Source organism: Notamacropus eugenii, chromosome 3, assembly GCF_028372415.1.
Source record: "Notamacropus eugenii isolate mMacEug1 chromosome 3, mMacEug1.pri_v2, whole genome shotgun sequence".
NCBI classification, from domain to species: Eukaryota; Metazoa; Chordata; class Mammalia; order Diprotodontia; family Macropodidae; genus Notamacropus; species Notamacropus eugenii.
In genome coordinates, this window is record NC_092874.1 from 40,941,591 (window position 1) to 40,967,031 (window position 25,441).

Here is a 25,441-nt window from a genome sequence, read left to right on the forward strand (position 1 = left end):
TTTTGTCAGCAATAAACTATTTGGGGGGATAGTTAAGAGGTTTTAGTAGCGTCACAGAAAAATAGATAAAAAGTTGAAAGGGATCTTGGGGATCCTCTTGGGGACCCTTCATTTTAAAGAGGGAGCTGAGGCCCAGAGAGGGTCGGAGACTTGCCCAAGGTCACACAGAAGTGAGTAGAAAGCACCAGTGTTTGAATGTCCGTGCTGTGACTCCATCTTCCGTGGGCTTTCCATTGTACCACAGAGTCTCAAAAAATGTATCAACCTGGAAATTGCTATCCAATCTTGAGAAAGAAATATGGAGACTGAAGAATACTATTTTCACTTTTTTTTGTTTTTTTCTTGTATTTCTTTCCTTTTGTTCTGATTCTTCCTTCATGACATGACTAATGTAAAAATATGCTTAATACATACATGTATAACCTATATTAGATTGCTTGCTGTCTTGGGGAAGGGAAGAGAGGGAGAAAAAAATCTGGAACTCCAAAATCTTATAAAAGTGAATGTTGAAAACTATCTTTACCTGCAATTGGAAAAAACAAAATACTATTAAGTGGAAAAAATAGAAATAAAATTTGGCATAAAAATATATCAACATTAAAAAATGCAAAATAGTACAAAAGATTTTGTGTATTAAAAAATAAATAAAATGAAATGGACTGGCAATACCAAGAGGGCCTCAGGCCATAATGGCGCTAACATGAGGATACATTTCTAAGATACTTGTAACTTTCTGGAATTTAACATATCTTTTTCAAAATTAGTAAAATATTCTTATATGATAATAACCTTAAATGGTTCTGGGACCATAATGTCTCCTGCTTTCTAAGTGTTTGGCCTTTTTTTAAGACAATGCCTAACTAAAAAGAGTGTAAATATGTTTTTCAGGCTTTAAAAACTTTTTTGGTCAGATTTCAGTACCAGCTTTCTCCCCTGGTCCAGCCTTGTGATGATCGTTTAATTCTCTTAGTAAATATTACATTTATCATTACAAACAGGAGAAAGTCCTCAGCTTTTAATTAACTCAATTCTAGCTTTTATCACTTCCTAAAAAGCTCATTAAAGTTTAGCCAAGACCGATACTTACTGCTGACAGTATAATTTCTTATCACTGTCTAAGGTTTCTTATCTCACACACAGATAAGTTTTTTAAAGGAATAAAAAGATGTACAAAAATAAATCATTTTAACCAAGTCAATCTACACACCACACGTTAAAAAACTACACCCAGTGATTCATATAAATCATGTGAACACACATATTCCACAAACACAAAGACAGGGTAACCATTCCACATTCTGAATAAAAGTAAATTATGGTGACTATACACTGGTTCTCTGATTACAAGCATCAATCATGTGATTTGATGAACACATGGGTTTTTTTACTGGGAAAATGAGTACCATGTAATTAAGATATTTCGTGTCAAATCTCCACTCACACTTAAAAAGTAGAAGAGAAAAATAAACCCTTAAGAACTGTCCACAAATACTGTTTTGAAAATAATGAAAACACTTCAAAAGTAGAGTTAAAGTAAATGAAATCTGTTTAAGTTTTTAAAATGAGATTTCATTTTTTCCAACAAAGATCTGCTTTATTTCCCTCTCACATTTCCCTTCTCCCCAAATTGAGAAAGCAAGAAAAACAGAACAGCTGAAAGCCATTTACTTCTGCGGTCCGACAGTTCGGGCCCAGCCACAGTGGGGGGTACTCACCGCTGCTCCACCATTTCTTGCCATTGATGACATAGTTCTCACCATCTCGATCAATACTACACTCAATATTAGTAGCGTCACTGGAGGCAACATCGGGCTCTAGAAGGAACCAAAAACCAAATTTAAATAAACATAGAAAACCATCACCTCTGGGAGAAAAAGCGAAAGTTCACTATTTCAGTGCCCTGGAGGCTCTACAGTCCTGAGTTTTATTTCAAGCGTCTTCACTAATTAAGAGACTTGGCAAGAAGCTTTTTCACTTGTCAAAGTAAGAGCAAAAACACTGCTGAGTCCCCTAGGATCTAGAATTCATTTCCTTCTGCTCTCCTCTTTGGACACCTGAGCATTTCATTCCCTTCGTCTGTAATACCTCATCTGTTTATATCCTTCTATCCTACAAAGCATGCCCAAACTCAACGCTTTAAGAAGTCTTCCTTGACTGACTCAGTTACAGACTGTCTACCCTTAGTATCACCACAGTACTTGTGTACAACCAGCTTGTATTGTATTCATTTATCGTTGTTAACATATTCGACAATCTACCTGACCTGACTGAAATCTCCTTATATTTCCCACAATACGTAACACTATAAAGAAATATTCATGGAGTAGGTATAGATGTAACTGAAGTAAGAAGAAACTGGTTTTTCTCAGGAAAAGCATTACGTAATTTATATATGAGATGAAAATCTGAACCTTATAGAAAAAATTATAAAAAACTGTTTTTATACCTAAAACTGTAAAACTATAAAAAGATATAGCCAAAATAGATTTGAGCTTTAATTCTAAATCCAAATATGAAACTATAAAACTGCTTTTTGGAAAGCTTTTAAAAATGACTTCTTTCTATGCACAAATGAGATCAAATATTCTTAGATAAAATTTTTCACTAGATATTTTTTTAACATACCATTATAATTTAGACCAGATGCTTAGCCTTGATGAAAGTTCCATTTTTACTGGCTCATGAAAAAGCTAAACATTTTGAGAACTATATTATGAACTTAACATCAAGATGATTAATTTACCCAAGAGAAAGCCACATGCAGTGTCCATAAAGAATAATGTAAGTAATGGAAATCACAGCCACAAATCCTTTCAACTCAACTCAATAAACTAATATCTACTGTATATGTCCTGGGGATACAAATAAGAAAAAGAAACACAGTGACAAGGAAGTGAAGGTCAGCCTCTGGTTTTCTTACTACAGTTGCCTCTTGTGTGACTGGGTGGGTATCAACTAGGAAATGTGATTGGACCAGAGAATTCACTGAGGAAGAGTCTTTAAAAGAACAAGATTACTTTTTAATTAATTACCTATTAGTGGATGGGCAAAGTGGGTGAGGAGGCCTGGGATTCACACACTCACCATCTATGCCATATGTTATCTTTCTAGTCACCAATAACAATTTCCTCAAACCTGTTCTAGAATGTAGAATTCACGAGCTGCAGAATAGTCAGTCAGTCAGCCAGCAAACATTCGGGAAGGGATTTGTTTATGTAAGGCACTACATGCTAAGTGCTAAGAACACACACAAAGGCAAAATCTGTGCTATTAGGGAGCACACAATCTAATGGAGGAGACACCATACAAACAGCCATGTACATGCACTCTAGAGCCAATATAAACTGGAAATAATCCAAAGAGGGAAGGCACTAAAATCAAGGCGGGGGATCAGGAAAGGAATCCTATAGAAAGTGAGGTTGTAGCTAGAGCCTGAAGGAAGCCAGGCGACTGAGATGAGGAATGAGAATATTCCAATAACTAGGGACAGTCACTTAGAGTGCCAGGACTCGGGAAATGGAGAGTCTGCACAAGCAACAGCAAGGATACGAGAACCAGTGAATCTTGGGGTCCATGGGTTGTATACACTGGAAAGGTAGGAAGGAGCCAAACAAAGAATTTGATATCTGATCCTGGATGTCATATGGAACCACTGGAGTTTACTGATTTTGGGGGTGACATAGTCTAGTCAGATTTGCATTTCAGGACGATTCTTTGGAGTGGGAGAGAACTGAGGCAGGGAGATGAGGAACCAGGAGGCTACTTCGATGGTCCATGCACGGGGTGATGAAGGCCTTTATTTACCATGGGCTGCAAGGGTCAGAGGAGAGAAGAGGGCATGTGTAAGAGGTGTTCTGAAGGTAAAATTGCCAGATTTTGGCAGCAGATTGGTATGGGGGAAGTCATGAACTTAGGTCATGAATCTGGGTGCCTGGGAAGATGGTGGTACCCTCAGCAGTAGTAACAGGGAAGCTAGGAAGAGGGGAAGGTTTTGAGGCTAAGACAATGAGCTGAGTTTTGGACATGATGAATTTAAGATTTCTACAGCACATTCAATTCAAGACATCCAGCAGGCAGTTGGAAATATGAATCTGGAAGTTAGGAGAGAGGCTGGGGGTGCATAGGTCACCTGTCATGCAGAAGCAAGATTTAATTTCTCCTTGAAGAAGAGGTTCAAGCCACTGTTTCTTCTGTTCCGCACTTCCATACAAGTGGAGCACCTCCATATTTCCCGTGTCTATGAAGTGAAAGAAGTATATTTTTTGTACCAGAATTTTACCAAGTTTGTAGCTAGTAGCTTTATATAATTATTAAAAACACATGAAGTCACAAATAATGATCTTAGACTATAGAGCAACAATAGCTTAAGCTTACAGGATGATTAAGTCTATTGAAATGTGTGTGTGTGCATGTGTGTGCATGTGTGTGTGTGCGCGTATCTATAAAACTTCATTGTGCTTCTATTCAAGTTAATTTAAGCCAGTCTTGGCCAGTTTAGAGCATGACAATTATGAGGCCCAAGACATAGAGTCTGACTCTGGTGTAGGTGATTAGATTCTCACTGAGGAAAAATAGCTTCATGGAAAAGATTGTATGATCTTTAAACCTAAATTATTGTACTGCAAATACAGTCTTTGGGTGAGAAGAGGACCAGAAAAGAGGGTACAATCCCAGGATTACTAACGAAAAAGTACAGAGTACAACAAGGCACACACAAATCCTCTGTTCCAACGAATGTCACTGTTTAAACATGCCCTGTGCATTCCTATCTTGAAATCTTTGTTTATGCTGTTTTCTACTCCTGGCATGCTTGCCCTGTCCTCTCAGTACACGACTCCCCATCCTATCCAGAGATTATACACACACACACACACACACACACCCCTCTTCATACCTATCAAAATCATACCTGTCTTTCAAGGCCCAGTTCAAGAGCTACCTTGTGCCTTGGAGCCTTCCTAGATCACCCCAGGGAGAAAAGATTTCTCTTTCAAATGCCACTTACTATCTGTACCATGAACAGGGTAACCACTTTATGCTCTCTTTTGCAGTGACTTCCATACAAGCTTATTCCCTTCTCCTGTGTCTAGATGGTAAGGACCATGACTTTGCCTCTCTCACAGTGCTCCTTACAGTACAGTGCCTTCAGGTACCCTGTAGAAGGAATTCCTTCAAAGCAAAAAGGTTGGCATAGATAGCTACCCTAAAATTTGATATGATGCTATTAGGCATTCAATGAATATATATATATTTTAACTAATGAAATCTCATCTTCACATAAAAATCTACTTCATTACTTTATGTTTCAGAACAAAATATTATAATACCTTATTATGCTCTTCAATAATGTCATATTTTACAAAAACACTCATTCTTCATTCTCCAGGTCCTGATCCTGATTTGGGCCTAAGGCTCTGGGGTGTAACTTTTTACTAATGACCATAAAGACTATTACCAAATGATATAAAATAATTTAGCTACACATCTACACTTTCAATGCATGAATGTTATATGTTCATTTAGTAACACCATTAATTAAATCAAAACTAAGGGCATCCTTTATGGATACTAACATGAACAGAATTCCTATCAGGTTAATACATTTGTCTAAAATATTGCTTTACTACGAGGGAAAATATATAGTCTAGGTCTAGGACAAATAATAAAGCTGATTAAACTAGATTTTCTTTTAAATATACTCAACTATAGTTCAAATGCAGTACAGAATTAGATAAGGCAAAGCAAAAGTGCTATCATTCACAGATTAGCACAGGTCATGGCAAGAAAAATAATAAAGAAGGCTAGACATGGTAGTTCCACAAGCCTTCAGTCTACAGGACATCAAACTAAAAGACAGCTCGTTCTTAATAAGCTAGCAATCTTTAAAAGACTAAGAAGCCCAGTGGTCAGTCTGCAAGAGTCAAGAGACTGGATTCTTATCCTGCTTTTCCCTTTAATTTTTGTCTGACCTTGATCTAGTCACTTCACCTTTTCTAGGCCTATTAGTCTCCTCCAATATAAAAGGAGATACCTGTAGCAGGATAATTCCCTTGATTCTAGGTCTAAGAGTCTGTGATCTAGAGAAGATTGTCCATGCTGTTAACAACTAGGAAAGACAGGAAATAATTCATGCTTTGCAAATAGTAAGCCCTTAACATTTGCATGAATGTAAAGGTGAGGAATAATTTATCAAAGATTTTATGTGATCGCTAGTACTACTTTTAAACTTTTAGAAATTATTTAGGCATTCTGAGTTTGGAATTATTTACCATTTTAGAAAATTGTTTAAACTTCCCCAAATACTCAATATAGAATACATCCACTTTTATATCACACTTGGAAATGCTTCAAGCACTTTAGTCTGGAACACACTGTGCAAGGACAAAGGAACTTTGAGATAAAGAAAACATCTCACTTCCTCCTTAGGATGTTTGGTGTTGTTAATCTATTTAGGAAGTCTTCAACTACTTTTAAAAGTTGCTGACTATACTTTAATGCAATTCGTTCATCCCCTGGACTAACTTCAGAACACCACTGCTGTTGAGTTGTTATAGCCCTGCCTGATTCTTCGTGACCGCATTTGGGGTTTTCCTGGCAGAGATACTGGAGTGATTTGCCATTTCCTTTTCCAGCTCATTTTACAGGTGAGGAAACTGAGGCAAACAGAGTTAAGTGACACAGCTAATAAGTGTCTGAGGCTGGATTTGAACTTAGGAAGATAGGTCCTCCTAATCTGAAGCCCAGTGCTCTGCCCACTGAGCCACCAGACAGCTCTGGCATGCTAGCCAAACATAGGTCATGTGACCTACTATGGGCATAAAGGCCCTAGTGACCCCTGAGATTTACATGAGAAGCCCCTTCTCCAGGAGGCCACACAATCATGTGTGCATAGTAGATTCAAGCAGGATAAAAGAGCCCTCCATGGAGGTCTCTGCAATCTCACCTCATTAGCACATGCCACAAGGGGTCTTCATTCATGTCAAAGAATGAACAACAAAATGTGGTCTGGGGACCCCTAAAAGTCCCCAAAGTCAAAACTGTTTTTATAATAATACTGAGGTGTTTTAATTTCTACAGAAGAGCTCTGTAGGGGGTCCTCAGTAATTTTCAAGAGTCTAAGGTCCTGAGAATTACTGCTGGACAGGACCACTAGAGCAGTAACAGAAACTCTTTGCACTTCCCATGATGCCCAACCTTGCAGCTACAACCCATGTTCTTCACAGACTTTTGGTGATCACTCACCTTAACCCCCAGAGTCTACAGGGACATGACAATTTTTAGCTACAGAATAATTAAATAGGAAGTAACTGTCTTTGTCCTTACTGAAGACCTACAAGACGAGTATAATTACAGGCAGGCTTGGGAGTTGACATATGACCAATAAAGGGGAAAATTCTAAAATATCTAAAGACTCTAAAATATCATTTCTGTCCCTTAAGACATCATTTAAAAACATTGCTTAGAATATCAGATAAAACTATGTTTATGAAATAATTTTATAACCTGGTGCTTGGCAGTTGAAAATTTCTGGAGCCAAAAAGCATTTTCCTGTTTCTTCTGCAATCAGAGCATAGTCCACCTGGCTGAGGCCACTGAGAGCTGGCAGGAATAGGTTCCAGAGCCCCTCGGCTTTGGCCGTCTCCTGTCGAAGCGGTGAACAGACGTCTTTGTAATTTGCTTTGACCATTCATCCCCCCCCCTTTTTTTGGCAATGCAATTGGGGGTAAGTGATTTGCCCAGAGTCACGCAGCTAGTAAGTGTCAAATGTCTGAGGCCTTCTGACTCCAAGGCCAGTGCTCTATCCACTGCACCACCCAGCTGCCCCTTGACCCTTTATTCCTAAATTCATCTCCAAATGTGTTATGCTGAAAAGCTGTTTTGTTTATGGAACTTTAAAAATCTTCTAGGTATTAATGAATATATATTCATTGTATCCTGCAGCATTCAAAGGCAACTGCTCTGACGTTTTGCAAATGGAGACTGTTTTTAAAATACAAGAGGAATTTTCTTTCATCACCTGTGTTTATAAGCTCTTTTCTAATTCCTCTGCATGTGATTTTAAAAACTTAATTTGCTCATTTTAGCACGTTCTTGTGAATCAGTTAAAAAAAAAACCAGAACTCACACATCCATGCACGACTATGCAAGCACTGTGAATTATACTGTTCCATTTCTTAACAACTGTTTTTGTTGAAATATCAAAAGAGGAAATTCAAACTACAATCATCTGCAATGACGTGCAAAGAGCCCCCCTTCCACTCAGCCTGCTTTACTCATGATTTAGGTACACCTGGCACAGGAAGGGTTGTTGGTGATGTTATTATTAGGTTGTTTTGCTTCCTTTCCGTAGCTGCTAAGACATACTAAAAACTGGACATTGTATACTGGATCTGTGTATTAGAGAATTCTTTTTTTTAGTTTTCTTTTCAAAAAGGTAATTAGGGATATTATCAACATGTGTGTGAATATATATATATACATGTGTATCTATACATATATATATATATATACAGAGAGAGAGATATGCATAGTGACATGCAATTGTATACATATGTGTACACATTGTTCATTCATCTCCTTGTGACCCCATTTGAGGCTTTCTTTGCAAAGACACTGGACTTTCCTTCTCCAGCTCCAGATGAGCAAACTGAGGCAGTGACTTGCCCAAGGTCACATAACTAGAAAATTATCTGAGGATAGATTTGAACCCAGGCCTTCCTGACTCCAGGCCCAGGGCTCTATCCAATGCACTACCCAGCTCCCCTCTGTACATATGCACACATATATAATTCATTATACGTAAACACATACCCATACACACATACATGTGGAGTAAGATTTTAGTAGAGGATATAAAATACACAGGTGTGTTTGATTCGTTGAAATTCACATAATTTTCAAGTAATATATCAACTCTTTCTATTCTCTTATTTAGTGACTTAACAGAGCTGTGACCACTGGATCATCTGTTTCACAATCAGGTTCCCAACTATATCACTTCTGTTTGTGCCAGCACAAAGCATAGGATCCCATACTGAACTACAAGTTCCAAGGATTCTTCTTACAAGATTTTAAAAATAAATTCCCTCTGACCTTCCAAACTCCATCCCCTTAATAACAACAACAACAACACTGTGCTATCTCGGTTCTCACTGGACACAGACATGTGCAGTTGGTTTATGAACTTATGGATGTTAAGCAAACTCTACTCATTCATCACATCAAAATGCAGAAAACCCAAAGAAACTCTGAAGGACACAGCTATCACCTTTTCTGCTTGGCCGTTACTAGAGCTGGATCCTCCGGCCTTTGACACCTTCTCTGTCTAACCCACTGACTGTCGATACTGATTTTCTTTTTTACTGAAATCAATCAATGTCTGAAATCAGTGTCTTCCGTTACGGTGGAAGTACACCTTCTGTGAATGACTGAGTCTGACACCTCTGTGGGATGTGGTCATGCACCTGGGCCCTCCAGGGTTATGACAACAGAGAACAAACTCTTCAGGTGCAACCAATCCACAAGACTTTGAGGAAGACCTAGGGATGCATCAGAAGATCTACTAAGGTGTAAAAAAGTTGTCAATCTGCAGCAGAGAGTACTCACAGGGAAGAAATCATTGATTCTTCAAGTAGTAATAAATTCGGTGTTGTGTATATATTTTACACATATATACATATGTAATGATGAAGCTTATCTAAATATAAATGTATTTAAAGTTATATTTGATTAAGACTACCATCACTATTGTTTTTTATAATATTTATAAAATGCTAAAAAAATTTTATTTTCAGTACCTTAAGTTTTTCAATCACTACAGGCCTTTTCCACTTGTCCGGTGAATTCTCATTGGAAATATAGAACTCTATTACCTCCTTAAAATAAAAATAGAATATTAAATCATTAAAAAATTGAACAACGATATCATTAGTGGCATCTACTACTTAAACATTTCACAAACTACTACCAAATTTTCAAAGTACACAATTTTAGGTCTAAGTTCATATTCAGAATATGAATGCTTCTCAATCTAATATTTCTTTAAATCAACCAGTATTTATTGAGTGCCTACTATGTGAGAGATATTGTGCTAAGCATGGGGGATATAAAAACAGGGAATTAAAAGGCCACTACTTGCAGTTAGCTTACATTCAAACAGAGGGACAATAAGGATATCCAGAATAAACAGAAAGTCATGTAAGATGAGGAGGTCTGCTGGGTAGAATGCTGACATTTGGATCAGGCAAGGTTGCATGTTATAGGTGATTGAGCTGAGTCTTGAGTAGAGAGGGATTCCATGCGGGTGGGAGTGGGGTGGGGAGGAGGGCACACGTTAGGCATGCTGAATGGTCAGCCCATTGGTGGGGAGGTGGGATACACACTGTTTCATAAGATTATACTATCAAAAACTCAGACAGAGGATCTTCTAAAATCTCAAACCCAATTTGGAGACCAGGGGCTCATTTTGTGTGTAATTATCCTCGTGAGGCACAGCAACGAACATGTCAAGTTTACACTTTAAGATAGAACCTACTCTGCTTAATTTGTGCTCAGTTGTTAACTCAGTTTCTTTTCTTTATACAAAAAGAAGCTATTTAAATCTCAAACACTTAACTTCCATCTCCTGTCCTAAGAAAGGTTTGAGATGAGGAATCTTGAGTCATTCTAGGGGTTTGTTGGCAGGGGAGACCTATTTCCAGCATGAAATGTATTTTTTTGGGGAGGGGGGTTGGATGAATGCAGGAAGATATGATAGAAAAATTAAATAGCTTGCTTTTTAGCTTCTCTTGAATTTGGTATTCATAATGGGGCTCATTATTTGATAGAAAGACACAGTATGGACCATCATTTGCTAAGCCACATGTGCTCTGTTCCTTGCTAAAGAATATGGGTGACCAGTATCTTCTAGTTGATCGCTTGGTTAGAGGGCTGGATAGGGTGTTGCGTCAAAGACAACTGGCAATTGAGCCAAGAAATGATACCCACTCTATGGGCTATAAGGAGAAATGGCTGCTTTCCCTTGAACTTCCACTGAGGTCTGGGAGAGAAGAGTTCTTTTTACTACTTCCTTCTACTCCCTTCCACCCCTCTCACCCACCCCCCCACCCAAAAAAAATTAGGGCCTCTGGGTGTGCACCAGCATGAACATGTGCTTGCCTAGGCAAGGCTGAGACTGGACCTTAAGGCCCTGGCTTTTTCTTCTGATTTGTAATTTTTCCCTGAGTCCTGGTCATTTTAACAGCGACCCTGAGAAATAGCTGTTGGTAAGCTCGTGATCTTGAATGGCTGGCTGTTGTTCCAATTGGATGCTGAGGCCCAAGAAATGGTCAAGTGAGGAATGACTTTTCAGAGGAGAAAACACCAGGCAGATCATGCAGACATAGTGCTAAAGGTAAAGCCATATCCAGCTGGCCAGAGGAGTAGCTCAGATCATGAAAATAGAAGGTCAAAACAAAATAGCTATTAAGCAGTCCAATAAAATGAGTAATTTTAAATATTTGCTAATGTGCACTCATGGGATTTCTGTAACTTTTAGAGAATTTTTGTGATGGAGGAAACAAATAGCCATCTTATATGAGACAGTTATTCCTTTGTATTGTTAGTTATTTCAGTAGTGTCTGATTCTCCATAACCCCATTTGGGTTTGTTTGGTTTTTTTGCAAAGACACTGGAGTGGTTTGCTATTTCCTTCTCCAGTTCATTTTACAGATGAGGAAACTGAGGCAAAGAGGGTTGAGTGGCTTGCCCAGGATCACACAGCTAGTAAGTGTCTGAGGCCAGATTTGAACTCAGGAAGATGAATCTTGCTGACTCCGGGCACCTCTCCAGGATGCCACCTAGCTGCTGCACTCCTTTGTACAGTGAATACCTTTCTAGAAGGGACCCTGTTAATTTCTTTTGGGGAGACTTTAGACGTGAGCTAAACTCTCAGTTTTGTTTTAAGAGATTCTCTGCCAGAACTCTGAAGTGGAGGCACTAAGCTAGAGAGCAGGCAAGGGAGAAAATCTGATTTCCCTTCTCTTTTATGGGTTGGACTTCCTCCAGGCCCAATCTGTGTTCTATATTAATCCAGAGCTGCTGCAGGGGGGTGGGGGAGAGGCACCCCTCCAAATTCAGTAGGGAGGGAATTAAAGAACCTCATACAAATCTACATTTAAATGGAAATATAAAGAGATGTTTCCAAAATCAAGCTTAAGTGATCAGGGGATTTGAAGTTTGCCTACTAGTTCAAATGATTTTATGTGTTCTCTCTTAATAATAACAACATTGATCATCTATCTTCTCTGACTACTTTGATAATTTTTGGTTCTTCCAGAAGGTTCTAGCCTAGTTATTCTTCTCATTATACCCTCCTCTTACGGCTTCAACTTATTTTTATATTGATTAATCTTACAAATACATATATGTATATGGGTGTATGTATATATATATATATATATATATATATATATATAAATGCATGTATATACATTTATACATATATATGAATGTCTTTAAGCCCTGACCTTTCTCCCAAACTCTAGGATATTTCTAATGGCACGCTGGATATTTTTACTTAGCCATCTTGCTGGTCAAATCCAACATATATAAAACTAATCTACCCTTTCTCATCCAAACTAGCTACTCCTCTTGACTTTATTTCTTTTAATAGTACATGACTATCATGCTCCCATTCATTCAGGCTCAAAATTTGGGTATCATCTTTTGTACATCTCCCTCTAACCCCAAATCAAACTAGCTTCCAAGCCTTTTCTCACAAATTGTTGCTTTAGGGTTCAGATTGGCCACTGACAGATTTGTCTTTGTATACACATATGTCCATATCTATATCTATGTAGTCTATATTGTAGATATATCTAAATAATTCACTGGCTATGACATTAATATGATGTCAAAAGAAAATGAAATCTTCAAATTTTGCTTTGTAATGTCAGTGGAACCATCTTTAGAGAGAGGATGTACTGATGAAAATAATACTAGGAGTTTTTTATTCTGAAAAATTGAGACAACTGTTCCCATTACTCAGCATCTCAATTCTGCCTTGCCAACAAAGATAAAGTCAGAGAGTAAGAAGAAAATACCTTTTTTACAGGCATACCAGGAGGAACTAGAGCAGTGTTCACTTTTGAAAAACAATAATAGTAAAGAGACTAAAAGAGGAAACCTTAAATAGAAGCTAACTTCCTGACAGAAAAAAGCAAGCTACAGTTATACTCTGGCCTAAATCTCTGCCTGGCTTAGTTACAAATTTAGACAGGTGTGAACTCTTTCAGATAGATCACGAAAAAGAAAAAAAGAGCTGACAAGATGCTCTAAGTACCTTTTAGCCAAGTGCTTAAGCTCTTCTGGAGGCAAACACAATAAGCCTCCAAAAAATGGTTGAAGTTGTATTTTATTATTGAGGCTAAGGAAGTACTAGGAAATAAGTGTTAGGCACTCCCTACTAAATAAAGGACTCTTCTGTCAGTACAGTTATGAGTGACTCCAAGCTCCAAAAGCTCTAAGATAAATATAGCAATAAAAAAAAAATGGTAGCACATATCAAGTGTTAATCAACATTACACACACACACACAGAGAAAAGCAAGTCCAAGGCAATTTCAGGGGAAAGGAGGGCACTCATCCCCTTCTATCATTCTCTGGTTCTAATAGAGGCAAATTTCAGCCGAAACAAACCAAATACTGTGCCCCTCCAAAAAAGAACTCAACAAACCCCAATCCACTCAGGTGTTTGGATGCTTCTAATTCAATTCTCTACTTTCACTTTATTAGTCTTGAAGCTACATATTTAAGATGAGTAACACCTTAAAAAGTTTGAAAGGATTGTTAAGAGATGATCTAACTATTCATCTTGTGGGTGTGGAAAATGAGGCCAAAGAAGTTTAAACAGCCATTCTAAAATCCCACAGCCAGTTGGTCTTGGAAGCCAAATCTGATTCTGCTCCAGTATTCTTTCCATTATACTGAGATTCTTGAAACCTAATACCTAGACAGGCCCCTGAACAAGGAGAGAGGCTGCCTAGCTTCCAGACACCTACTACAGCAAAAGCTGGGAGTTTATATCAGAGCAAATAATAATCAAGAAATCCAATGAAAAACAAAAGTGATTTCTTCCACCTCAGAACTGCACAAAATGCAGTGCCCAGGCAGCAGGAAAGGAGGTCCCAGTAGAGGCACACAGGCAGCCCCCCTCTGACACTGAGCAGAGAAGGGATAGGGACCTGTGGAGGTTGGAAGCACGGCCATAGCTCTTTAATATTCTTTTGGCAAAATATATATTCCATTTCATACCAAAAGTATTTGAAAAGCAATTACCTTTTCTGCTGGTAGTATGTACTGCTGCATAAATCGCTTCACCCTGAGCAGAACTTCTTGGCCTGTCCTAGTCTGGAGGAATAATTTTCCTGTAGGATCAGGCTGTGAAACCGTAGCACTCAAAGTTCTTTAGCACAGATAAAATAGGTCAATTAGTATAAGATTCCAAAATGAGCACCATGAAGTATCACTGAATACCCTGCCATGACTGGGGGTGTGCTTAGCTACTGTAAAGAAATACTCCTTGCTTGCCAAACATTTAAAAATCGGGGCATATAGGAACAAATTCATTAAAAGCTATAATCTGCTTTAGCTACGGTTTCATATTTTTCTTACCTCTTTGCGAATTGTAGTCCAATCTCTGCTAGGGGTTTGACAACATCAGCAAACATAAAACTTGTTTCAGATGCAGAATTTCCCAGAAGATATCTGGCATATACTCCCTTAAATGCAAGATAACATAAGCATTCAGCTTTGCCAACAGGTATACAAGCCCCATCTCCCACCTCTGCAGGCCCCCCAGGGCTGATATGGCTGCCACCTCACTGACCTGGCCTAACCACACTCACAACCAGTAGCCCAGTTCCATTCACTTAAGGCACTAGCACGAGCTGCCTGCACTAGGAGGCCACGTTCCTATCACCTACACAGAGCATGCTCTGAGCAGAGAGGACAAATCGCACTTTTTAAATGAACAGTATAGCTATCAGAACAGTCCTACTTGTCAATTACATCAGCGTCAGTGACTGGAGAAATCTACTTAGGAAAGCAGATGACTAGCAAGGCTGTAGAACCAAAGAGAAGGTAAACGTGTAACCTCTCAAAATGTCTGATCTGTGTTAGGTTAGACACATTCCTACTCTAATGATTATAAGTGACAAGTGGAGCCTTCCCATCTCCCCTGATCAAAGGAATCCCTTTTCCTAACGGTGCTATAAATGGACGCCATCAGTTTATCTTGGATTCTCCCTGTTCTTGCTTCCAAAGTAACAAACAAAAAATGTCAATAAGTTCCTTCACGTCATATATGATATTGTCACAGATTTTCCACCTTTCCTAACTCCATGTTGGTAATTTGGGTGAAGTTAATTCCTAAAGAAACCAAACATGATCAATATACAAATATCAATCATCTGTCTTTGATATTTTTCATTTTGACCTAGCCTTTTTTAACTCCTTTATGAAATGAAAAATTGTTTCACATTAAAATCCTATTTGCTATCCAATTGTAGAAATAGATTCAGAAAGACTTTCTAAGATCTATTTTGAGGAACTCACTTCCCAAGGCAGCCAACTTATGTAAAGTAATAGGATAAGACTGTATATAATGGAGATTATTGAGAGAAGTAACTTGATGTAAAATGCATAAAAGCAGGAAAAAACAACTACTTTTCTCCAATTTTTTTTTGCTTATTCTTTCTGGCTCCTGAGCTGCTTCCTGTCCTCCTCATTCCTTTTCTTTCTACACTGGATCACTATTTCAATGACATCACCAGAAACCAATACCCTTATTTTTGAGTTATAGAATCCCAATCTTAGAAAAAATCTTCGAGCTCGTTTAATACAATTCATCCTGGCATCTCCTCTATTAAGTCCTTAGCTAACATACCAATAGCATAATAACAGTAATGATTTCAATAGCTGTCTTTTGCATATGATTTTACATACACCATCTCACTTGTACCTCCCAACAATCTTGTGATGCAGATGAAGACACTGAGGCTCCATGAGCCCATTTTCCCATTGCATTTAGTGAGCACTCACTAAAGGAGCTTTCTTTCCATCACAGGGAAACAACAATGGGCACATATGCACATGTACAGATAAGTACATACAAATACACACTAGCAGATGAGGGCTTCCTGCAGGAGGTGACGTTTCAGACAAGCTTGGCAGGACACCGGGACTCACAGGAGTGAGCGGTTTCCCCAGGGCCACAGAACTCGTTAGGTGTCTGCAGGGATGTTTGAACATAGATCTTCCTGACTCCAAGTCTAGAGCTCTAAAAGTGTTTCCAGTCTCTCCCTGAAGACCACCAACAACGGAGAACTCATTACTTGAAGAGGCAGCTGCCTAATGGGGCAGCTCATTTTAGCTTTGACTAACTTTTATTGTGGAGACATTTTCTTTACCTCAAGCCAAAATTTGCTCCCCTTTTCTCCCCCGTGTTAACCCCAGTTCCTGGCAAAACAGAACAAAACCGAATCAACTTTACAAAGGAAAACCAGTACTCTCCTCCCCAGTGTTGCAAGTCTTAGTTTTTCTATGCTAAGCATCCCCACTTATTTCCAGCTTCTTCTACATGGCATAAATTTGACCCCCTTCATTTTCCTGGAGTCCCCAGACAGTTACTGCACATTCTCTAAAATTTGGGGAACAGATTGATTACAATATTCAGATGAGAATTGAGGAGGAAAGAGACCTACTGGAACCACCACCGATCACTTCCTCCCTTATTCTGGACACATTATTTTTATATGCAAAGTCTCCATTACCCACATCACATGGTTGACTCATATAGAGTTTGGAATGCACTAAAACCCTGGGGTCCTTTTCATATCAGCTGGTGTGCAGTCATCTTGCTCCCATTCTATATGTGTATAGTTGATTTTTTAAAACCCAAGTGTAAGACTTACTCAAATTAGATTTCATCTGATTAGGTTTGGTTTAATCAGCCTGTTCAGATATTCCTAAATTCTGATTCTGTCAGCCAACATATTAAGTAATCTTTCCAGCTTCATATAATCTGAAAATTGGGTAAAGCACACCATCTATGTCAAAAATATAAATTTTAAAATATGGCATATTTTATTGCTAAGATAAAATTTAAACACTTTAATAGCAAATGGCAGACTGTCAGTGACAATGATAATAGAGAATGTTTCCACCTGGGGCTATAGTGTGGCTTATTCTTGCCAACCCACTAGCACCTTTAGTCAGAGCCCTATATGAAAAGTCCACCAAGATTTAACTGCTTTTCCATTTAGGACATAAAATCAATTCAATTCTAATTAAGAATCTGCTATGTAATAGGTACAGTGACATGAAAGACGACAGACACAGTCTTTGCCCTTACTTTGGAGCTTACTCTCTTAATAGAGAGGGGATAAACCTCAAACATTGACTAAGCACCTACTTACCACATGCAAGGCCTGGTGCCTGCTCTGTCTTAGGTCCTTTGTTTCTCCCTTTCTCTCATACTCAAGTTTTCTAAAAGTCTGTCACCTTCCAAGCCACAGCACTTTTCTGTTTTGTTTTGTTTTCTTGATCCGCTTCTGACTCTTTAGCAGTCATGCTCAGAGATCATTGAGTTGGAGTTAGTAGGAACCACAGAGACCACCTGACCCAACCCCTCCTTGTATGCATTTTTCTGATTTTTCCATCATGTAACAGAAAGGTTTATGGGTTCTCTGCTCTTGGCCATTGTCATTCAAGTCAATTAAAAAATATTTATTGGTCAGCAACTACATGTGAAGCACTCAACAACAAAAAAACATCCCTAACACAACAGACTCACCTAAGGAAAAAAAAGTCTATCAAATATTTGAATCTATTCTTAATTTGCTATTTGATCCATATAAATATTAATGAATTAAATTAATATATTTATACACACAAACTGTCTTTAATACTAGTAACAATGCTTTCTTCATTCTTTAATTAGGCAAATCATTACAATAGCTGTAACAGGAATGGGGAACCTGTGGGTCTTCTGGGACCTCTGGGTCCTCAAGTGCAGCCCTCTGACTGAATCCAAACTTCACAGAACAAATCTTCTTAATAAAAACATTTGTTTCGTAAAAGTTGGACTCAGTCAAAAGGCCACATTAGGACCTAGAAGACCACAGGTTTCCCTACCCCTGAGCTAGAATTAATTTAGTGCTGTAAGCTTTGCAAAGCATTTTTTAAATGTTATCTCATTTTATCATGGGAGATGGGTGCTGTTGTTAATAGGATTTTACAGATGAGGAAACGGAGGCAGACAAAGACTTAAGTGACTTGCTCAGGGTCATATGCTACTAAACGTCTGAGGCTACATATGAACTCAGGTCTACCCAACTCCAGATCCAGCACTCTATCCACTGCACCACCTACATGCATAAAATGTGAATTAAAAAAATTGTCCAATATTAATCTCTGTATGTTATAAACTAAATAATTACCTGTAGTATTCCAGCTAATTTAAAATATGAAAGAGCAAGAAAAAAGTTCCAGTTAGGAAGTGAAGTGCTAATTCCTCTGCAGCGGCAATAAATTAAAGCCAGTTCTTCCACTGATGGTATCCCTATAAAAACAATACACTATTCATCTAGAAGGTTATGGTATGTATTTAAGAATGTTATCTTATCACATGTATATCGTTTTTTTTCAAAATCAGTAAATCAAATTATACAACAATAATTTTTTTAAGCTCTGATTCTCTAAAACACATTAAATATACTAGACCAATTTTTGGAATTAATTATTAAAAGGGAATTTCAGAAGGAAAACATTTGAAAATTAGTTCTTTATTCATCTTAAGCTAAAATTTAAATCTTTTATTATAAGTTCTATGAAATCTATGAAAAAACTTTGCAAATTAATCATTGTTCTAAGACAATAAGAAAATTACTTAAAAGTCTAAAATCTGGTTTATTATTAAAACATTACAGAAAATTAAATGAATCTTAAATTAATTCCTTTGTGTAAAGCTTCAGTTTCATACCTTCACTACGTTGCAAGCTACTGCTTTGCTTTAATGCTGGAAGGTTCCTAGGACAAAACATGAAGGAACAAAGGTATGCTAAGTCTGATAAAGGATGGCCGACGGTTGAAAGCTCCCAGTCCAGAACTGCTATTACACGAGCCTTTTATTTAAGAGATAAAAAACAAGAGTTTTAATAATTTAGAATTTGAAACTGACTTTTAAAAAGGTAAATAAATTGATTTGAATATGTACACACTCATCAGTGCTTTGCTAAATAAAAGCTGTTCTGATCCTTGCAATTATACACAGCCCTCTCTCAAACAACATAGGACTGACGACTCTAACCTAGTTTGTAGATTATCCAAACCCATTCAAATATTTCTGCAGGCACAAAAAGGTTTATAGACATAAGCAATAAACATTATTGGCTAAAAACAGTTATTGATTAATTTTGCATTTTAATCACCAAAGCGATATAAAGCATAATAGGGCAGCTAGGAGGGATACTGGTTAGAATGCTGGGCCTGAAATCATGAAGACCTGAGTTCAAATGTGGCCTCAGATACTTCCTAGATAAGTAAGTCTGGGCAAGTCACTCTACCTTTACCTGCCTCAACTTTCTCATCTATAAAATGAGGATAAGAATAGCCCCTGTCTCTCAGGATTGTTGTGAAGATCAAATGAGAAAATAATTATAAAGCGCTTAGCACAGTACCCGGCACATAGTAAGTGCTACATAAATGTTAGTTATTAATCATCTTTTAACAACAAATTATTATTTGTTGGGTTGAAATTTATTAAATTGGGACTAATGGAACTCTAATATTCCATAGTGTTGTTTCCCTTTAAATTAGCTTGGCAGCCTTTCTTGGGTATGAAAAACAGAAAAACTTTTAAAGTTTAAGTCAACTTACTATTACCATTCCCCATTAATATAGAAAACTGAATTCCCCTCTAAAGGAGGGTAAATTTGCATGGCCAGAAGATGCTGAGGATGCCCAGTTAACTTGGGGTTTACTGGCTAGATCCCTTTCCTTCCCTTTCCTATTCAGTGAGTACCTGAGTAGACTGTGGCCTAAAGGGGCCAAGGTCTCCCAGGACATCCTGGGTCATCTCCAGTCATATTGACACTGGATTCAGATGGCTCTGGAGGAGAATTGAGGCTGGTGACCTGCACAGACTCCCTCACTCAAAACAAAGTCCCATGCAAGTCATGTCATCATTTCTCTGATGGCATGGTCTTCTTTGGCAACAAAGGACAAACACAACAAGAATAACATATTTAAACCATTAAAATATTGGTATATATGTATAGATAAAAGTGTAACTTTTGTATGAATTACTTGGAACTTATTATATGGCCACGTCACTTGGATGAAGTAAAAAGATCTGATAATAACAGCTAACATTTAGAAACTTTATTGTTTATACTTCATATGCATTTTTATTTGATCCTCACAACCACCTGGTGAAGCAGGCAGCACAAGTATTATACCGATTTTACAGATAAAAAACTGAGTCCTCATAGTTCTGACTTGTCTAAGATCAAAGAATAAATGGCAACGTCTCTACTGGAATCTCAGTCCTCTGACTCCCCCACTACTCTCTCCTCTTTTCTACAGCTGCTCTCTGTACCCCCATTTCCACCCCCCACTATTTCCACTATTTTTGCATCCATCCCCACATTTATTTGGGAAAAATATTAATTGATCATGGATTGTACAAGCCAACATAATAAAAATAAAAATTAATTTAATTATTCAATATCATACCATTAATCTACCAAACTACTTTACAGAACTACAAAAATTAGCAGCTTCACATGGAGGGGAAAATGGTGAAGAATCTCAAGAGAAATAATGAAAAGAAATGAGATTTTACTCAGTCTTTCTGTCTTGAACATTAACAGACACAGTAAACTTGAATCTTTTCTCCTATAAAGGAAAAAAATATGAATTCCTTGAAGGCAGAAACTGTCCCTTTTCCCCATGTATCTCCTATAAAACACAACTTCTCATCATGAGCACTTAGTACACTTCTCTTGAATTCCATTTATTTCCAATATGCAATTAAACCATAGTGCTATGGAAATGTGAGAATAGATGTGGTCTGAAGAGTGCCAAAGGAGGTATCAGTGGTCTAGTGGACAGAGTGCAGGTGCTGGAGCCAGGAAGAGTCAGGTGTAAATCCTACCTTAAACTAGCACAATGCCTCAGTAAGCTCCTTCGATCTTATCTACTAAGCCAGAGACACAGTGTGAGGAGCACCTGTACTGGAGGACAGTTCTCACATTTCGAATTAACCACATTGAGGAAATCACTGAGCCTTTGTGTATTGGAGCAAATATTTCCTATATAAGTAGGGGAGAACTGAATTGTTGTTCTGCATTCCCATTCCCTTCACCTCATCTTCCACTTTCCCTAAAGTGAAGATTTTCCTCTAAGCACACTCCTATATTAAAGTTTCTTTGGAGAAAAGAGTTTGGTACATATATATCCAGGACTTACTGGAAATTTTTTTTTTTTATAATTTGTACATGATGAGTATTTATGTAGTGATGAACTGACATTTATTAAGCAAGTATTATGGTTCCAGAAGGAGGTAGGGCAGCTGAAAGGGGAGATATCACAGGCAAAATCTCTATTTTTACAAAGTTTACAATTAATTAATCTAGAAAAACACATGTAGATATACTCTGTGTGTGTATGTACACATACAGGAAGGCTGAATGGGCCTATATAGATAGGCCATCCCAGGAGCATGTACAGCCTCAATACATGTATACAGACAGAGTCAACTCTTGAATTTGGGGTCCATTTATCCTATTTGGGAAATCCATTCTAACTCTTTGTCTTTCTGTTGCTCTCTTCTAATTCTAGTGTTCTGATCAACAGACTGTAACACTAAGACCAAGAGACCATCAGACAAAGAGGAGAGTAGATAAGAGATCAAAGATGAGAAAAGATAGCAGACAGTATATTTAGTTATTTTTAGGTATCTATAAATTACCAAAAAAACTCTTGAAACTTTTGTGAAATGACGCTTAAGATACTGGATAAAACCATGTTCACAGGATCTGTGGCTATACTTCTCTAACAAATACTAACTCTCAATGAAGAACATACCTGCCTTGGCATTCCAAAGCACTCCTAGCTTTCGCTACTAATTCTAGTAACCCTTTATTACCATATTGGGTTTTATGGTGTTCAACAGAAATACATTTTTTTTCTTTTCATCGACATTTTAAGCTTTTTGAAGGCAAGTGTTTTTCTATCACTCAAAACGTCTGCTAAAGTGCTAAACACAAGATAGATGGTTAAAAAAATACTAGTAAGCTTAATTTCTGTCATCTTTGTTTCATTGCCATGGATAAATAAGTGCATGTTTAGGGATAGGGGTGGGATAGAGAGAAATATGCTTATGTTTGTTAATAACCATACCCCAAATAATAATTGATTGTTTATAAGGTTTAAGATAATACACGACATTAACACATGGCTCCCTTTCACTTTCAGGATCAAAAACAAATCCTGTTCAGTATTCAAGGCTCTTCATAACTTAAACCTCTCCTTCCTTTCCGGTCTTCTTAAATCTCACTCAACCTGCATACTCTATGATCCACTGACACTGGCCACCTTGCTGATCCACTCCTCTTGGTTATGGGCATTTATTTTCTCTATCTGCCTTGCCTGGAATGCTCTTCCAAATCTCTAACTACTGCCCTCTCTGGCTTCCTTCAAGTCTCAACTAAAATTTCATCTTCTACAGGAAGCCTCTTCTAACCCCTCTTAATTCCTGTAGCCTCTCTCTCTTATTTTCTACTTATCCAGTATATAGCTTATTTGTATACATATGTTTACACACTGTCTCCCCTATTAGACTATGAGTTGCTGGAAGTCAGGGACTTCCTTTTGTCTCTTTTTGTATCCCCAGCACTTAGCACAATGCCTGGAACATAGCAGATGCTTAATAAATGTTTACTGGCTGACTGAATTAAAAAAAAATTAATAACGTTCTTGAAACAGGCAAAGGATTAGTACAGATGACTGTTTCTAAGCAGAATAGTCTTTCACACTATCTCACATTGTGCCTGACTAAGGAAAATGGCTACATTTAATTTTATGAGGAAAAATAGCAGATTTTTTAAAGTGAAAAAAAATATTTTATGTTTATTGCAACTTGGTATTTCTTAGTAAGTGCTTTACATATATTATCTCATTTGATCCTCACAACAATCCCATGAAATGAAGAAGTAGATGCTATCATTATCTCTAATTTACAGATAATATTAAGGCAGACAGAAATTAAGTGAGTTGCCCAGGGCCACACAGCTAGTAAGTATCTCAGGCAAAATTCAAACTCAAGTCTTCCAGACTTCAAATTTCATACTCTATTATAATAAATTCTTATTTTTTTTGATTTTTGTATTCAACAAACACTTATTCCACAACTATTACTATTCTGATTATATTATTAAACGTCATAGAATCAAGCCACCTCAAGACCACGTGTGGCCCTCTAGTTCCGAGGTCCTCAAGTGTGGCCCTTTGTCTGCATCCACTCAAAGGGCCACACTTGAGGACTTAGAGGGCCACACGTGGTCTTGAGGTTGCAGGTTCCCCACCCAAGGTAGATTTTTCCTTTCTTTTAAAAGTAAAGAGAATTAGCTCTGGATTGGAAGATTATTTTCAGCTGGCCAGCCCTACATGAAAGTGAATTAGGCAGGAATAAGGGTAGTATGATTTCAAGGAGCAAAAAGATCATCTTTTCTCAAATGCTGCCTCATCCTACTCTTTGCTTAGTAGTCTAAGGTTATGCCATTAGTAGTTTAGCCTTTCGAAATAAGGATTTGTCTCCCCTTTAAAGTAAAAGTAGTGAGAGGAAACAAGAATGGCGAAGTTCTAAAAAATCTCCTAAATTAGTGTAAGATGGGCCCTACTCAACCCTCTACAGGCTGATGGACCAGCAATGTTTTTAAGGGATCTCTCATTTGCTCAACCTTAGGTTCAATAATAATTTAGATATTTTTATTGTTTTTCCTTAATTTTTAAAATTTAATTTTTTTTTAATTAACAAGGATATTTTTCCCTCCTGCCTTTCCTCCCTCCCTTGGAAAAAACAAAAACAAAATCCTTATAACAAATATTCACAGTTAAGCAAAACAAATTCCCACATCTGACCAAGTTTGAAAAATAGATCTCATTTTGGACTGAGCCCATCACCTCTCTATTAGGAAGTGGGCAGCATGCATCATTATGAGTCTCCAGGAATTGTTGCTGGTCACTGCGTTGATCAGAGTTGTTACATCCTTCAGAGTTGATTTTACAGACCTTTCCCATAGTCCTCAGAACATGAAATACATACAGAAACTATGTGGGGTGCAGAGTCTGGCACTTTAAAGACACCAGACTACATTCTGTCCTGAAAGTAAACCATTTGGTTATTGCTGTTTGTCCTTCTTTCTCGAAGAAGACGATGACATCAGGGGGGTGATGCCATGACCTGCAGGTAAATTGGATGTAAGTGAGGCAGGACTGTGCAAAGTCACCAACCTCACTGTTTCCTTGGGAGCCATCTGGGTCCACTGGTGAGATATAGGTCAGGATGACTGGAGATGGTCCCATCTACAGTGGGAGACCTTGGCCTTTATTAATTCAGTAGTTTTAAGTTGAAAACTTGCAAAGGTATTGTATCTTTGGGTTTTGAGGCAACCTACCCAAGAGCAGGATTAATTGGTGTAATTGACAAGAGTCAGCAACTAATTAATAACTAAAACACAACATTAAAAAACCCAACCTATATCACAAGAGCTTCTCTCTACTTCTAGCTGGTCAGAATGCCCACATTCTCACACTAATGTAAGTTATTCACTTTAATCACAATAACAGTATCTGAGTCATGAGAAGGACTCTCCCCTCCCAGCTTTTCCCTTTGCTTTAATAGCTGCAATTAGACATAATGCCAAAGAGGCATCAGGACAGCAGCCTGGCCACACTGACTGAAGATACTGCCAGATACACAGTTATCCCAAGAGTCAAATCACTACCGTACTTTCCTCAAAGGAGCCTTGTTTACTTGACAGTATTATCCTAATCGGTCCATGAAATAAAGCATTACATTTACTCCCATAAAATATTAAGAAACTTGAGATTTGCCCCAAATCTCCTAAACCAGCAGAAAAACTCCTGTCTGCTCATTTCCATCCTTCTCCTCCACTACCAGGACTCACAACCTGTATTCACTGTAGAGTGACAGCTTTGATTTACTTTGACTAATTTTATGAAAACTCCACAGTTGGCATCAACACAAAGAGATCACCATTCTTATGTGATGCTTTTGAGGTTTGGGAGAATCTTTCCATCTTAAAGAAGATAAAAAAAATGAGAGCACATGTGAAACAGGGGAAGAAAAAAAGGAAAAAGCAGAAGTCAAATCAGGT

General features: G+C 37.8%; 1 protein-coding gene across 2 annotated transcripts in view; it reads right to left on the reverse strand.

The window, feature by feature from the left end:
- ACAD11 (acyl-CoA dehydrogenase family member 11) overlaps positions 1-25,441 on the reverse strand; it is a 97,556-nt gene that overhangs the window by 47,185 nt on the left and 24,930 nt on the right. Inside the window, exons 6-13 of one of the 2 annotated variants that reach the window (XM_072651335.1) lie at positions 19,021-19,162; positions 18,479-18,600; positions 14,652-14,758; positions 14,316-14,442; positions 9,798-9,875; positions 7,504-7,642; positions 4,130-4,237; positions 1,716-1,814 (exon numbers count right to left, since the gene is read on the reverse strand). In XM_072651335.1, the coding sequence (XP_072507436.1) occupies positions 1,716-1,814; positions 4,130-4,237; positions 7,504-7,642; positions 9,798-9,875; positions 14,316-14,442; positions 14,652-14,758; positions 18,479-18,600; positions 19,021-19,162 (922 nt within the window). The remainder of the gene's footprint in view (positions 1-1,715; positions 1,815-4,129; positions 4,238-7,503; positions 7,643-9,797; positions 9,876-14,315; positions 14,443-14,651; positions 14,759-18,478; positions 18,601-19,020; positions 19,163-25,441) is intronic. The other variant, XM_072651336.1, reaches the window with a different exon arrangement.